This window comes from Lipotes vexillifer, unplaced genomic scaffold (genome assembly GCF_000442215.2).
Source record: "Lipotes vexillifer unplaced genomic scaffold, Lipotes_vexillifer_v1.1 scaffold1139, whole genome shotgun sequence".
In the NCBI taxonomy this organism is placed as follows: Eukaryota; Metazoa; Chordata; class Mammalia; order Artiodactyla; family Lipotidae; genus Lipotes; species Lipotes vexillifer.
The window spans coordinates 876,232-889,932 of NW_006798273.1; the positions used below are offsets into that span (position 1 = coordinate 876,232).

At 46.4% G+C, this 13,701-nt stretch overlaps 1 protein-coding gene across 1 annotated transcript in view; it reads right to left on the bottom strand.

Annotated features, from left to right (window-relative positions):
- The window catches only part of NCAPH (non-SMC condensin I complex subunit H), a 29,185-nt gene that overhangs the window by 9,974 nt on the left and 5,510 nt on the right, over positions 1 to 13,701 (bottom strand). Inside the window, exons 6-10 of the mRNA XM_007470186.1 lie at positions 6,590 to 6,779; positions 5,400 to 5,491; positions 4,445 to 4,650; positions 746 to 894; positions 34 to 140 (exon numbers count right to left, since the gene is read on the bottom strand). Of these exons, the coding sequence (XP_007470248.1) occupies positions 34 to 140; positions 746 to 894; positions 4,445 to 4,650; positions 5,400 to 5,491; positions 6,590 to 6,779 (744 nt within the window). The remainder of the gene's footprint in view (positions 1 to 33; positions 141 to 745; positions 895 to 4,444; positions 4,651 to 5,399; positions 5,492 to 6,589; positions 6,780 to 13,701) is intronic.

Below are 13,701 nucleotides of genomic sequence, written 5' to 3' on the forward strand. Positions count from 1 at the left end.
GAAAGCACAAATGATAATAAATCCAGCACAAACCTTTGTTTTTCGAAAATATACATCAAAGTCAATATCATCGTCAAAGTCGACTTCAAAATCCTTCTTTGTGCTCTTCTTTCTGTTCTCTGAGTGCGAGGTAGTATCTTCTGCAGAAACGAACACAGATGTCAACACTGCTCACTTCTGTGGCCTATTTACTCACCTTGCAAGATCACTTGACAGCCTTACCAACCACAAGACAGCATTTGTGTCTGAGCATCATAACAGCACTAGTAAAGGCAAATCATACACCTAATATTTATCCCTGTAATTTGTGTTTTTGACAAGAAAACAATACTAAAAAGATATGCTAATTAATCACTTCTTTTCAAAGAGAGAATGCAAACATTTAACACTGGCACAGCACTTCACAGGGCATGGCCCTCTGGAGCCTGGGGGTGCATTCCCACCTCTAGCCACTGTTTGAAGTCACATGGGTGCTGGGGGAGGACAAAGTCGCAAGCCAGCTCTCCTGACTCTGGGGAGGGTCCAGAGGGTCCACTCACTCTTCCCACTCACAGGCTTCAGTCTTAACTGATCCCTCATCCCAGGCCAGGCCAACTGACTGTCCAGCCAGGAGGCTGCTTATCTGTGTATTTCTACAGCTTGTCAGGAGGTACAAGACAGTGACTGGCATTTCCCTTCTTAGGCTGAACTGCTGACTGGCTGGTCATCTGCACTATCTCTTAGAGTTCCGTCTAGAAGTACATACGTTTGTGCCGGAGTCTAAAGCGCCAGTGATCCGGGCCAGCCCACATCGACATGGTTCGGGGGCTAAAGTAGGAATACTCTCCAGGTTTCATGGATAGAAGGGGACACAAGCTCCAAACGTCTCCATCCCCGAGGGGAGTCATTTCTTCTCTGCAACACATGTGAAATCATGTTTTAACATGTACAGTCATGCACGTGTTGATATATACAAGACAACTGTGTATTTACACGTAAAGCAGCATATGACGCAGCTGCAGACTCTACCTACTTTTCCACAAATGGGCAACATTTCTAAGAGTAAGTCCAACATAAAGCCTTCATCATTAATAAGCCATTAGTTTTTACTTAATCAGTGCTTTTGCTTCTCTTCATTTTATAATACGATTATATCTGTATAAGTACTTTAGATGTTTCAAAGTGCTTCATAAAATGAAGTTTACCCATTTGAGAGACAAGAAAACAGAAAGAAATTGAGTTTTTATATAAGACTGCACAGCTAGTAAAAGCCAGAACTGGGAGCTGGACACCATCCCCTGAATCCCAGCCTCAGGGTCTCTCCACACACAAGGCTTCCTGCCACATGGCGTGGTAACCGCGTTCCTTCTTCACCATGCTTCCATGAATGAGGGCTCCACTAACACTGCTGTAGTTCCTACTAAAAGTGAAAAACATGTGATTCTAATTTATGTTCCCCACATGATTGGGGGCCCCCCTTATAATCTATCTGTTAAACCATCTAGCTTTATTCTTTGCTGCACGTGAAGTGCCTAGCTGGCCCAACCAGCATGGCAATTTTGGGTTGGTTTTACACCCTCTCTGCAAGGTACTACAATGTGTGAGGTAGCTTTCACCTAAAGGCCCCTGCCAGGTCAGAAAGCCTATTAGTGCTGCTGTAATGCCCTCTAAAGGTAATGGCAATGAGGAAACTTCACACAGCGAGGACCTTTTCACCTGTATTGAGCCATATATAAAAATCTCCTTCACATCAAGCCTATGGAATAAGCTAAAAAAGCTTTAAAAGAAGGAATTTGCCTTTATCTACAGAGTCTTTATTTTAAAAACCAGTAAACTGTATTTGTATATTTACTGTGTGATGAGAACTTAATTTTTAAAATTAAACTATACTAGGGACTTCCCTGGTGGCGCAGTGGTTAAGACTCCTCGCTCCCAATGCAGGGGGCCCAGGTTTGATCCCTGGACAGGGAACGAGATCCCGCATGCCCGAATTAAGAGCCCACGTGCCGCAACTACGACCCAGCACAGCCAAATTATTAATTTAAAAATTAAAATATACTTAAAAATCCCCACTTCTAGTCTGTAACTGCCTAGCCTGTGTTGTTAAGTAAAAACTGTACTGCATTGTACTGTATTTCCCCCAGAGGGAGAAAGAAGACAGCTTCAGGAGCATCCCACTCAATTCTCAGATACTCTCCTGTTAAAGCGATGGCGATTGGGAGGGCAATTTATTGGGAACTTACAGGCAAAGCTCTAAAGAGCTTGGCTTCCATCTTCTGAGAGTCTGTGGGCCAGAACCAGACCGAGGCCCTTGGGGCTTGAACTCTAGCCTTTTAATAATTCTTTCAATACACAATGCTATGTGGCAGGCATCCTATTGGTCCCAACTTCCCCACTCACCAACTAACTTAATCCACAGCCCACCCCTCCATCAGGCTTCTCTCTGCCCTCTGGAGGGAGTCTTTGTTTCTTCTACCCACCCCCACAACCACAAGTCCCCTCCTTCAAAGTAACACCAGCTCAGTCATGCTGCACTACTACCCGCAGGTCAAAGGTCTCCCCAGTTAAGTGCTCTGGGGTGGATCCTTCCATCCACAGCTCATTACGTGCAGCCAGGATTGGCCAAGGGTGCTGGGCAACTCCCAGCTCCACCCCATTTCCTACCCTCTCTGAGCCTGTTTCCTCACCTGTAAAACGGGGATAACAGGACCTAATTATAGGGTTGTTGTAAGGATTAAGTGATTGTACGTTATATATTATATAAATTATGTGAAATAACTCAGGTAAGGCACCTGGCAGAGCGTCTGGCACGAAGTCAGGATAATAAGGAGCTCAGTAAACATCCGATTCTACTATTATCATCTAGTCCCAACCATTCACTTTATGGGTGAGAAAACAAAGACCCCAAAGATGATGCCACTTGTCCCACATCTCACAGCCATCCATGGCAGGGTCAGGCTTCGTTCAGTGCAGACACTTGCTGAGCTCCCAGGAAGCTCCCTATCCTTATGCCACTGGTAAGGATTTCAAGATGGACAAAAACCCTAGACTAGAACCTAAGTCCCCTGCCCCTAACGTGCTCGCTCAGTAGGATGGAGTCTAAGATTTTGTTCTGTCTGGAACTGGGGAGAGAAATGGAGACATTTGTTCAAAATTTGTTCAAAATAACCATCTATGGTTATACGGTTATAACAAAATAACAAAATGGAAGTGACTAAAGTCCTTCACTACACCAGTTCCTCAGATGTCACCTCATTGTTTAGCAAAAGTGATAGCTCTTCTCTGACATTTGAAAATGGTATTAAAAGAGCTCATCCCTCCAACCTGCCTACCATTTCCCACTTCTTAGAAGATAGGATGGGAAAAGGGACAAAATCACAGGTCTGGTAATAGTAAAAATCAGGAGAGGAGGGTTCTAAAAGGGCCTAGGGGGGTAATTTTTCCTTGAGGTCCAAACTTTCAGCCCCTTGACTTCTACTCAGATCTGAAGAGGCATTATCAATCTAATCATTCCCCCCATGGGCAGACAAAGTGAGCTCAAGAAAGCAATCTCATCCTGGAGACACTCAAGCAACGCTCTTGAAGGGATCTTTGCCTGGGTGGGAAATTATACTGGACAACTTCTAAAGTTTCACACATACTAAACCAGCTTGCCTGTCCCCACTCCCAGGTTTTCCAAGCTACTGCTACAGGCACAGGGTGATCAGAGGGTCTGTTTGTTCTAGTCTCGTGGAATCTGCTACACCCAGGCCCATTCAAGACTTTTAGAGGCCCTCGGCACTGCAGGGTTGTGGGATCCTGCTTCCAGATCATATTCAAAATTAAAATAATACTAATCTACTAAGTACATATAATAAAGGCCAACAAAGTTCAGATTGTCTTATGACGCTTATTAGACTAATCAAAAATCTAAATTACTAGAGACCAATTCTACCATCTCCCACACCCCATATGCTCATTTTTACATGCTTTTTTAGTTTTCCTTGCTTTGCTCATCCCTGGTCTACCTATCTAATGACCAACACTGCCCAGACCCATCTCTGCCCTTTAGGCAGGGGCCACTTTTTCCTGGTAATCAACACATAAGCCTGTTTTCTGTCTATAACTGATATGGAGTGATTCAGCCAAAAGCCAGACCATGTGTAGGGTGTCGAAAGGGAGCACCCTCCATGCTACCAAAATGGAGGTGGTGAGGACAGCCACCAATGAAGCAGCTACTATAACCCAGCACTTTATGTATTTTAGTTCTATGCTTATGGACTCCTGCAATGTCAGGTTTATGACCAATAAGTGGCTAAGCTGACATTCAAAGGCAGATTGATTCCACGGTGAGTCAGAATGGCTCAGCCTGTGTGGCAACAGAGCACAGAAGCCCAGCCAATCAGAGAGACGAAATTAGATTGTCCCAGCAGGAAATCTGAGAAAACTCCTACGGGAACATTTCCCGTGGCCCTGAGTGCCTTACTGGCAGCTCTGAACGTGGCAGGGCTCCTTCCAGCTCCCGAACTTGGTGCGGTCCCCAGCTGCGGTGCGGTCCGGTTCGTCACTGGCATCAAAGTCGTCCTCCAAGGCCCCAACAGGGAAGTCCCCGCAGTCGCTCTCCTCCGCCTCGGCACTGATGTCAAACACCTGATCGTTCTTCTTAAACTTGTCCACCAGGGCCGACACCGACTGGAAGGGACAGAGAGAGCCCCCAGTTCTCTGCATTCCCATCACCACCCCCACCACTGCCGGAGGACCCCCACCCCCCTCCGGGGGGAGCCAGTGTTCTCACGACAGCAAAGTGCTGAGGAAGTTTATACTGTGCAGCACAGGACGAAGCTGTATTGTCGTTAGGCACATTTTGTAAAACATGGAACAGGAATCTGCATCCTTTAACTACATGTTTAGAGAAGACAGTTTTCCATGGAAACCATTTATTTTGGAGGTTGTAGTAAGTAGGCTAAAGGGGGCCAGGCTAAAAATACACAGAGGAAGCTTTACACATGATAATTTCTCAGGAAACTCTGTGCCAAGGGACTCAACCCTGAAGAGGAGGAAATTCCTCAAGCTTGACAGCAGCCTAAGAGACCAGAGACCACTGGGACAACCATGTTTGAGAGTAAATCTGATAAAAATCGTGCACCCAGGAATGGAAGGATTGCCTTACCCTGGGGAAGCAGACATGAAGTTGATCCCAGTACTCTAATCCCAGCTGGCTAGTGCGCCTGCTGCAGCACACAACACCACTCCCACCCCTGCCCCAGGGCTTAGTCCCTACGGAGTAGCCAAAGGAAATATTTTCTGTACTGCTGGCTAAATAAAAACGATGCCACAGTTTTGGTTCCCATTGGGCAGAACTAATCTTAGGCCATCTCACTGAAACCACGAGCTGTTGGAGAAATGCCCAGAGCCCTCAGAAGTCCAGAAATTGACCACACCTCATTATGTGTTTCACTGTCCCATTTAGTGAACTGGAACCCCGCCAGGGAAGGGCAGATCTGACGGTCTTCCACACACTGCTGCAGGGGCGCTGGGAGGACAGGAAGATCACAAAGAGGGTTCAGAGCAGGATGGCGACACGCCTCACCCCCTCAAGATGACCAGAGCAGCACCACGGAGGGAGGGGCACGGCCACCTCCTGTTTCTCGGGAAGAGGCTGGCTGGCAGCCGGTCTGTTTGCAGACCACTCTCCTGGCAGAGGGCGTGCACTCAGGCACATGCCCACACTAGAGGCAGGCTCCACACTGGCATCCCAGGAATTAGGAAAACACTAGAGCAGAAACCCGAAGCACAGACTTTGGCTCTGAAATAGACTCTGTGCCCTATGCTCGAGTTGGGAAATCAAAAACCCATCCTTAAAGCATAGTAAGTGCACAGCCAATTGTGCAATACCACTTATTCTAGTCCCAAATTAAACTAGGTACAGATTACCTACCTCAGTTGAGTGCATACACCTGGACAATTGTTAGTACAAAATAGTTATACTCAGCAAATTTTAGACAAGAATAAACAGGAGGAGAATGGGCCCCGTAACATCTGCGTAGCCCTGCAGAGGGGAGGGACAATTTCATGTAACACATGAAAATCATTCCACGGGAGAACAGAGCCTGGCCCTCACACCACCCTGGGCCTGTCCTCAGAGGATCTCCCAGAGCGGGGCGTGGGAGGGGGGTAAAATCACTGCCAAGCCAATATGAGGGACTGACAACAGGACAGATCTGTTCTCAGACCACCACGGAGGATTCTGCAAACAGTTCACAAAGCCCTCTTCTCCTCAGGATCCCCTGGGTTAGTAACAGGCCTCTGGCTCAACAAGTCTCTTAAAGCCCCTCTCCCAAGTCCAAAACTCTGACACTCCAGGGTGACTGTGAGAACTGACTGCTAGCAGGGCACCTGAAGGACGTGGCACATACAGACCACGAGCACTGGCTACTACTGTTGAAGACTCCATGCTGCAGACGGGCCGAAAACTTAGTTTCTCCCGAAAAAATGCCCACTTTGTCATTCCAGAGGAACCTTCTGGGCAAATAAGCAACAGAAGAGCATGATGGGCTTACTACACCCATGGTTATGTAGAAACTTCTCTGATGACTGAACTGCTCTGCTAAAAGGCATCACGTGGACCTACCTTTTAAATCGGTCATTTCCACCCAACCTAAATCCGGCAAGTCAAGAGGTTCTCCAGTGGAGAGAGTCTGGTCATCGGAGGGTAAGAGCAGCTCACTTCTATAGTCGTGGCAGTGGAGGGTGGAGAGAAACACCCCTGCTGTACTGCACTCATCAAACGAGGCTGCTGTCTTTTGGAACATGGGATCAATCTGAGCACAAAAACAGAGGGAACCCAGAATTATGGGATGTAGCCAAAGGAAATAGAAAATCTCATTCACTGGACCCTGCTCATTCGCAGCTGCATATACTGGATTGAAATGTCTCTGCACATGATCAAAAAAGGGGGAGGGCCTTTCGAACTGATCAGGTAAAATCCCATCCCAGTTCAAAAGGAGGGTGGTACCGTGGTCAGATGGATAAATGTACACAGTAAATGGTGACAAGCTTATACGGTGTCAATCTGTTTGTTTACAAACAACCCAATCAAAAAATGGGCAGAAGACTTAAATAGACATTTCTCCAAAGAAGACATACAGATGGCCAACAAACACATGAAAAGATGCTCAACATCTAATTATTAGAGAAATGCAAATCAAAACTACAATGAGCTATCACCTCACACTGGTCAGAATGGCAATCACCTAAAAATCCACAAACAATAAATGCTGGAGAGGGTGTGGAGAAAAGGGAACCCTCTTACACTGTTGGTGGGAATGTAAATTGATACAGCCACTATGGAGAACAGAATGGAGGTTCCTTAAAAAACTAAAAATAGAACTACCACTTGACTCAGCAATCCCACTCCTGGGCATAGACCCGGAGAAAACCATAATTCAAAAAGATACATACACCCCAATGTTCATTGCAGCACTAATTACATGAATAGCCAGGACATGAAAGCAACCTAAATGTCCATCAACAGAAGAATGGATAAAGAAAATGTGGTATATATATACAATGGAATATTACTGAGCCATAAAAAGGGAGGAAATTGTGCAATCTGCAGAGACGTGGATCGACCTACAGATTGTCATACAGAGTGAAGTCAGAAAGAAAAATATTGTATACTATCACTTATATGTGGAATCTAGAAAAACGATATAGATGAACTTATTTGCAAAGCAGAAGTAAAGACACAAACGTAGAGAACAGAAGTATGGATACTGGGGAGGAAGTGGGTGTGGGATGAATTGGGAGACTGGGATTGACATATATACACTATTGATACTATGTATAAAATAGATAACTAGGGCTTCCCTGGTGGCGCAGTGGTTGAGAGTCCGCCTGACGATGCAGGGGACACGGGTTCGTGCCCCAGTCTGGGAAGATCCCACATGCTGCAGAGCGGCTGGGCCCATGAGCCATGGCCGCTGAGCCTGCGAGTCCGGAGCCTGTGCTCCGCAACGGGAGGGGCCACAACAGTGAGAGGCCCACGTACCACAAAAAAAAAAAGATAACTAATGAGAACATACTGTACAGCACAGGGAACTCTACTCAATGCTCTGTGGTGACCTAAATGGGGAGGAAATCCAAAAAAGAGGGGATATGTGTATACATATAGCTGGTTCACTTTGCTGTACAGCAGAAACTAACACAACATTGTAAAGCAACTATACTCCAGTAAAAATTAATTTAAAAAAAATCTGGTTATTTACAAATACCTGAACAGTATCCTTCTGCTGGTCTCTTTCCACGGCCACCATTTTTAAACGTCTGTCTCTAGTAGAATGCTACCACAACAAATTCCGCTGACTTAAAAAGCCTGTGTGATGGATCTGTTCGCAGAATCCCATCACTCCTCTGAACAGAAATATTTTCAAAGATTTGGAAGAACACAAGTAAGAGATCTGGGCAAAGGACAGGCAGAGTCCGCAGGGTTAGATGTCCAGGTTATACGTGGGAGAGGTTGTCAGAAGACCCCCAGAGCTGGGGTCAAGGAGCAGGAGTGGCATAACCACGTGTCACCAAGCCCCAAAGGAGAACAGGGCAAGGCACATGCATGTGTGGCAAGAGGGCAGAAGCCACCTGGGACTACAGGAGGCCCGGTGACAGGAAAAAGGTCAGGTACCAGGTTCACAGGTCTTCCTCATGTCTCAGGATGTGGCTACTATGGAGAGAGGGGCCCTTAATTCTGAGGACAGGTGTTGCTCTCTGGCTCTTTTCTGGCCCCCTTAACCCTGAGCCCAACCTCACCAGAACTGAGTCTTCTCTCGCCTCCCGATAAGCTAGTCCCAGAGTAGCACATATGGCACCTCCACGTTCTCCCTGTCTCCTTACCCCTCACCCGGTCAGTTACATGGCCTGGTGGGTTTTCCTCCCAGTGTGTCTCTACCACCTACCCCTTCTTCCCATCCTCACTGCCACCAATATAACCCTCGCCTGAGTTAACCCTTGTCTCTGGTCTCTCCTACTTCTTTTCCTAAAAATACCAGTGGTGCTATTCCCATTCCCTTCCTCAAATGCTCACCAGAGCAATGGTTTCCCACCTGGACCCCAACACTCCTAGAGGTCTCATGTAGTTAATGAAACTCAGCCTTTCAAAGAGTCAACACGGAAACTGTACACTGACCCACATTAAAGCTGAAACGTTAAGATAACTTTCCTCACTTTTGCCTAGAATTAGATCATGTCAGTGTGAGAACAATGGTTCTTTCATGTACATTAGATTTGACTTACATCTTTGAGTGATTTGTGGGAAAATGAATTATTGCCGACTGTACAGTCTGGATAAATGAACTTTTTGAAACAAGGATCCCAGCAAGGAAGAGAAACAGTAAGAGAAGGCCTTGGTAGACAGCAGACTACATGACAAAGTCTAGGGTTGTTTCAGCCTTATGAGAAAATCCACAGCTCTAGCCCAGCTTGCACACTGTCCAGCTTCCTAAGGAACCAGAACTTTTCCTGCTTCATGGCCTTTGCTTACGCCCCTGCCTAGAATAACCTTCTTGTCACCACCTGACAAACACCTACCCTCCCTTCACAGCCCAGTTCAAATCTCACCTTTTCCGGAAACTCTGACCTCCACCCACTCTGGTCTCCTGAGTATGTGCCTTGACCTTCCTTACATTGTGTCTATTTGTGCCCTCCTGGTCTGAAGGACTGGAACATCATCAGGCTGGAATTCCTGTGACAGCAAGAATTCTGCACACAGCAGACAGCTGTGTCCAAAATAGATCAGCTCATATACAAACAAGGGTTCTCAGCTGGTCCAGACACACCCACAGAACACCTGCTGGTCTAATCTCCCGCCATTGCCAAGAGAATGCAGGTTCAATGAATAGCTGAAACTTCAGATTTTAAGTTTGTGCCCACCCCCCCCCCCCCTTCTTTTTTAGCTTCCAAACTTTCAGTTATTCTACGTTTACCACAGATTACAGAGCAAAAAAAGCTTCCCAGGATCGAGGTTCTCGGTGTTTCTTCAAGATTCTGTTGTCTTCACTTGCATAAATAGACCAAAGCCCGACAGCCGCAGGCTTGAAGGGAGCAGCTTGCTGCTCTTTCGTCCTCTCTTTAGAACAATGGGAGAGGCCAGTGCAAGCCTCCTCAGGCTCCCTAGAATTGGGTCTACCTGGGAAGACACAAGATGGTAGGAAAAGAGAATTTCCAACCATGTTGCTGAATTGAACATTTCAGTGTAGAACCAAAAGCACAAGCAAGAATGATGGTGAAGGAAATATTCAGATTACCTGGGAAGCTGAAAAAACAAGGAGAATTGGGGAAGGGAATGTTAGGTGGGAGAGGATTTTATGGCTCCCCTTCAGATGTGTACAACATATTACCATGGATAAAGCACTTTGACAAATACTGACCCACTAACACAAAACTCAGGGATATCTGTTTTTGGTTTGACAAAGTGAGATTCGGAGACTTTTCCCAGGCCACACAAACTAAGACAGCAAAACCAGGATCTGAACTTTACATGGTCTGCGTCCAATGCTGACCCATAGATAGAAAAAAAGAATACAGCTCCCTCCCCTAAAAAACCTGGGCCCCTCACCTCTACCCTGGCTCCTGGGCCTCGGCCTCGGGGCCCTGCCCCAGCCATCGCCATCCACACACAGTCCTCACCCCAGCAAGGGCTGGAGAACCGTCCTTCCCGGACCCCATCAGCCAGAGTGAACGCAGCCAGGCCCCTCACTCCCAGCCACCACACGCTCAGCCTCACCACTACCATCTGCCTGAGACAATATCCTCTCAAGGGGGTGGGAACTGGTTTCTGGGGGAACGTGAGAAATATCTTAGAAATTACAATAATTTGTGCCTCTCCAACCTTGACCTTACCTTGCAAAACTGTATTCCTTTGGAATTAATTTCAAGGAAGAGGGATAGGAACAAAACACCTAAAAAGGCTTAGTGGTGTGTGTGTGGGGGGGGGGGGGTCACGACGAAAGCCTGGGAAGCACTGCTCTAAGGAAACACGGTATTGCCCGAGGAAACCGTCTCCCTGGGAAGCACTGCTCTAAGGAAACACGGTATTGCCCGAGGACACCGTCTCCCCAGCACGGCTGCTTCCTCTCCCGCAGCCCTCACACCGCTGGCCTAGACGTCAGATAGGTGATTTCCTTGCTCCTCATCGCAGCTTCCAGACTATTCTCCTTCCCAATTCCTACAACCCTCACCTTTGAATGTAACATCAGACTCTACCACTCTGTTGCAATCACCTTCTAGTCCCCAGGTCACAACCGTACCCCCTTCCTAGAAGATTTTAATATTAGCTCTGACTCACTCCTGTTCTCCAACTTTACTGCTGTCGTGGTTTCCGGTAATTTCACTATCCATGTAGACCCATCCAATATTCTGGCCTCTCAGTTCCTTGATATCCTCTCCTTCAGTGGTCTTGTGCTTCATCCTAAGAACCCCAAGACTCATGGGATCCTAGCATGACCCCCTGCCTCCTCTGCCTTTTGCTCCCTGGCCTGTTTTCTGAATTGAATCATTAACCAGGACTGCAACCTCTCTGTATGCTCAATTCCAAGTGCCCCTCTCTGACAACCACCTCTTGTCTTTCCAGACTACACCTTCTTGTCTCCAACGCCAAGAAGCCTTTGGTCCCATCAGACCCTACAGTCTACTGGTCACATGGCTGTCCTTCACACACCTCTTTTCCCAGCTAAAATTCCACAAGCAATGATCACAACCACAACCTTGCACACACTCTCAGCTCCAGCGCCCCTTTCAGCTGTGTCACATTCACTCAGCTAAACACAATCCTTTGTTAAATCTAACTTTCTGCCTACTCCATGCTTGCACCCACACAGCCAGTCATGGCTGGAGAAAGACACAAAGTCATGGGACTTCCCTGGTGGTCCAGTGGTTAAGAATCCACCTTCCAATACAGGGGACGCAGCTTCCATCCCTGGCCGGGGAACTAAGATCCCACATGCTGTGGGGCAACTAAGCCTGCGTGTCACAACTACTGAGCCCATGTGTTTTGGAGCCTGTGCACCACAACTAGAGAGAAGCCCACACGTCACAACGAAGAGCCTGCGCACCTCAACAAAAGACCCGCATGCTGCAATGAAGGTCCCATGTACCGCAACAAAGACCCAACAGAGCCAAAAAAAAGACACAAAGTCATGCTGACTGACCTCACTGTTAATCCATCCTCCAGTGCCTTCAGGGAAACCCTAAGTGTTGTCTAGCCATCAAACTACATTTCCCTAGTCCCTCCACTCTCCCATCCTCCTAGATGACTCCCTACTACCTTATTCTCTCTTCAAACCTCCAACACTTTCCTCCTCTATACTCACTGTCAGCTGAAGATTTGGCTTATTTCACTGATGGGGGTGGGAGTAGGGGGTGGAAGGGGAAGCACAATGAGAAGAGAATATCCAGAATGCACCCATGTGCACACACTCAAGCCCCACCTCTCATCAGCCACTGTGCTCCTCAGACAAGCCCCATCTAAGCCGTCCAATCCTTGCCCTTCTCACCTGCTCAACACCACCCTAGAATTTCTCCTCCCTTTTCTGCACCATCAATAATTCCTTCTCCACTAGACTGTTGCCATCAACAAGTAAACATGCTGTTAATTCTCCCATTTAAAAAAACAAACAACAGCAAAAAGGCATTTTTCACAGAACTAGAACAAATAATTATAAAATTTGTATGGAAACACAAAAGACCCCAAATAGCCAAAACAATCCCGAGAAAGAAGAACAGAGCTGGAGGATTCACACTCCCAGACTTCAGACTATACTACAAAGCTACAGTAATCTAAACAGTATGGTATTGGCACAAAAAACAGACACATAGATCAGTGGAACAGGATAGAAAGCCCAGAAGTAAACCCACGCACTTATGGTCAATTAATCTATGACAAAGGAGGCAAGAATAAACAATAGGGAAAAAAATGATCTCTTCAATAAGCTGTGGTGGGAAAACTGGACAGCTACATACAAAAGAATGAAGTTAGAACACTCTCTAACACCATACACAAAAATAAACACAAAATGGATTAAAGACCTAAATGTAAGACTGGAAACCATGAAACTCCTAGAAGAATACACAGCCAGAACACTCTCTGACATAAATTGTAGCAGTTATATTTTTGGATCTGTCTCCTAAGGCAAAGGAAACAAAAGCAAAAATAAACAAATGAGACCTAATTAAACTCAAATGCTTTTGCACAGCAAAGGGAACCACTGACAAAATGAAAAGACAACCTACTTGACTGGGAGGAAATAATTGCAAATGATATGACTGATAAGGGGTTAATATCCAAAATATATAAACAGCTCATACAACTCAATATCAAAAAAAAACCCAATCAAAAAATGGGCAGAAGATGTAAACAGACATTTTTCCAAAGAAGACACACAGATAGCAAACAGACACATGGAAAGATGTTCAACACTGCTAATCATCAGAGATATGCAAATCAAAACTAAAATGAGAGGCCTTCCCTGGTGGCGCAGTGGTTGAGAATTCGCCTGCCGATGCAGGGGACACAGGTTCGTGCCCTGGTCTGGGAAGATCCCACATGCCACGAAGCAGCTGGGCCCATGAGCCATGGCCGCTAAGCCTGTGCGTCCGGAGCCTGTGCTCCGCAATGGGAGAGGCCACAAGAGTGAGAGGCCTGCGTACCACCAAAAAAAAAAAAAAAAAAAAAAAAAAAAAAAAAAAAAAAAA